Below are 2,500 nucleotides of genomic sequence, written 5' to 3' on the forward strand. Positions count from 1 at the left end.
TGGCTTGTTATATTGCAGTGCTTTGGTAAATTGCTTCATTAGGCCTAGTTTTATATGCAGTGGTGGCAAAATGATTTTCTCCTTCTTAACTAGTGGCTCATGAATTACATTATGGCATCCAAGCGTCATAGATTCCCGAGATAGCCATTCTGAGCGTATATAATGTTCTGATCTGGCCCTACTGTCCCACTTGCAAAGAAAGCACATAAATTTGGTGTATCCAGTTTGTAGCCCATTAAGTATGGCTACTACTTTCAAGTCTGCACAAATTAACCACTCATGCTCTTTGTAACTTATGCGGTCTAGAATATAAGCAAGGTTCTCATATGTCTCTCTTAAAATGACTGAGTAAGCAACTGGAACTGAAGGCATGGTGTTCCCAATGTGCAACAGAACTGCTTTTATGCTGTAAAGGGATCCATCTATGAATAGCCCCCACTCATTGGGTTCGTAGGTCAGCTCAAGGGCACTGAATAGGCCTCTGGTATCATTACAATAAGTCAAGTTGTTTTCCAAAGTGAAGAAATCCTGTAGATTTGCAGAACGCTTCCTAAATACTGTAATTCGAGCTTCTTCATCCAACAGGTGCCATTGTTGCAAACGTGAGGCCAGGAGTTCACTCTGTTGCTTAGTAAGTGTTAGATCACGAACTAGATCATTGAGTTCTGGTTGGGTGATGAGGTATGGTTTCTTATCAGATTCAAGTTGTGTCGTATACGTTGCATCTTGAGATTCTGAATCGTCTGAGTTGCTCGTGTCATCGCTTGGTAGTTCAGAGGGCGGCTGTGGTGCAGGAATATCACTTGAATGTAGAACTGGGCGAATAGCAGACTGAAGATCTGGATACACGATAGATTTCTTGCCTTTTCTGTTGCGACCTGCAGGAAAATAAAATAAAATCAGACTAAAAATGGATACTATTGGTTGTGATCACGTGCAAAAATAGTGGAAGTGCAACTTATTATGTATTTCGATCTTTTTTATTGATACATCTCTTGAAAATATATATAAAAACAGTAAAAAATAAACACTGAACACCCACCTTTAATATCCGTTAAGCAGAAGTAGCAATCTGTTGAGTGGTCCTTTGGCTCCCTCCAGACCATTGGTACGCCAAACATGAGGCCAGTCCCTTTGCCTTTCACCCAGGCAGAAAGGGAACTTGTACACCTGACACAACATATGTGAGGTGCCCAGCTTCTGTCCTGGTCACCCACTTTACATCCAAAGTACAGCTCATAAAATTTCTTTACACGTTGAGTCAACTGTCTCTTGTATTGCCTTAATGTAACTGATCCACATATATAACAAAACTTGTCTGGCGAATTCTTGCATTCTCTAGGCATCTTAACTCTGTATCCTGTTAAGAAAAAAAACACATAGCTATGTGAAAAATTATATAAATGGTAAAAGCAACAAAAAATACCGTTCAGATAGACATTGCGGGCACTGCTATTTACGAAGAACTGGAGGGTCACAGAAAGAAACGGATGTTATATTCGTGATCTACGCAAAAAATAACTCTGGAAAAGGATAGTCTCATTTCCGTTTTTTTTTCATTGTTATACAGTGTAATAATAAAAATAATAATAATAATAATAATAATAATAATAATAATAATAATAATAATAATGATAATAATAATAATAATGATAATAATAATAATAATAATAATAATAATAATAATGATAATGATAATGATAATGATAATGATAATGATAATGATAATAATAATAATAATAATAATAATAATAATAATAATAATAATAATAATAATAATAATAATAATAATAATAATAATAATAATAATAATAATAATAATAATAATAATAGTAATAATAATAATAATAATGATAATAATAATAATAATTATAGTAATAATAATAATTATATTAATAATAATAACAATATTAATAATAACAACAATATTAATAATAATAATAATAATAATAATAATAATAATAATAATAATAATAATAATAATAATAATAATAATAATAATAATAATAATAATAATAATAATAATAATAATAATAATAATAATAATAATAATAATAATAATAATAATAATAATAATAATAATAATAATAATAATAATAATAATAATAATAATAATAATAATAATAATAATAATAATAATAATCATAATAAAAACAATAATAATAATATTAAGAACAATAACAGTAATAATAATTATAATAATAATACATACATACGTACATATACCAAGGGTTTTTGCCCCTTACAAGGGAGGTAGCCAAAAAGGAAAAGGCATAAAATCATTTCCAATCATTCCATCCCTGAGTGCACTCTACACCCCTCCACCCTCAGTCTTATATTAGCACCTCCTTGATGCTCCCTTTTGTCACCCCCGTTCTTCTCCTCACCTCCTCATTTCTTACTCTATCTAGCCTAGTAATCCCCATCACACTTCTCAGACACCTCATCTCAAACACATTCAAACTCCTCTCTTGTCCACTGCCCTGGGTCGGAAGCAGTG

General features: G+C 31.3%; 1 protein-coding gene across 1 annotated transcript in view; it reads right to left on the reverse strand.

Annotated features, from left to right (window-relative positions):
* The window catches only part of LOC143040880 (uncharacterized), a 2,210-nt gene extending 700 nt beyond the window's left edge, over nt 1-1,510 (reverse strand). Inside the window, exons 1-2 of the mRNA XM_076212323.1 lie at nt 1,043-1,510; nt 1-878 (exon numbers count right to left, since the gene is read on the reverse strand). The exon at nt 1-878 is cut by the window's left edge and continues 700 nt beyond it. Coding sequence (XP_076068438.1) covers nt 1-878; nt 1,043-1,346 — 1,182 coding nt within the window. The 5' untranslated portion in view covers nt 1,347-1,510. The remainder of the gene's footprint in view (nt 879-1,042) is intronic.
* Nucleotides 1,511-2,500: the final 990 nt, after the last annotated feature.

The sequence above is a fragment of the Oratosquilla oratoria genome, chromosome 29 (genome assembly GCF_046742065.1).
Source record: "Oratosquilla oratoria isolate Oo_2021 chromosome 29, ASM4674206v1, whole genome shotgun sequence".
In the NCBI taxonomy this organism is placed as follows: Eukaryota; Metazoa; Arthropoda; class Malacostraca; order Stomatopoda; family Squillidae; genus Oratosquilla; species Oratosquilla oratoria.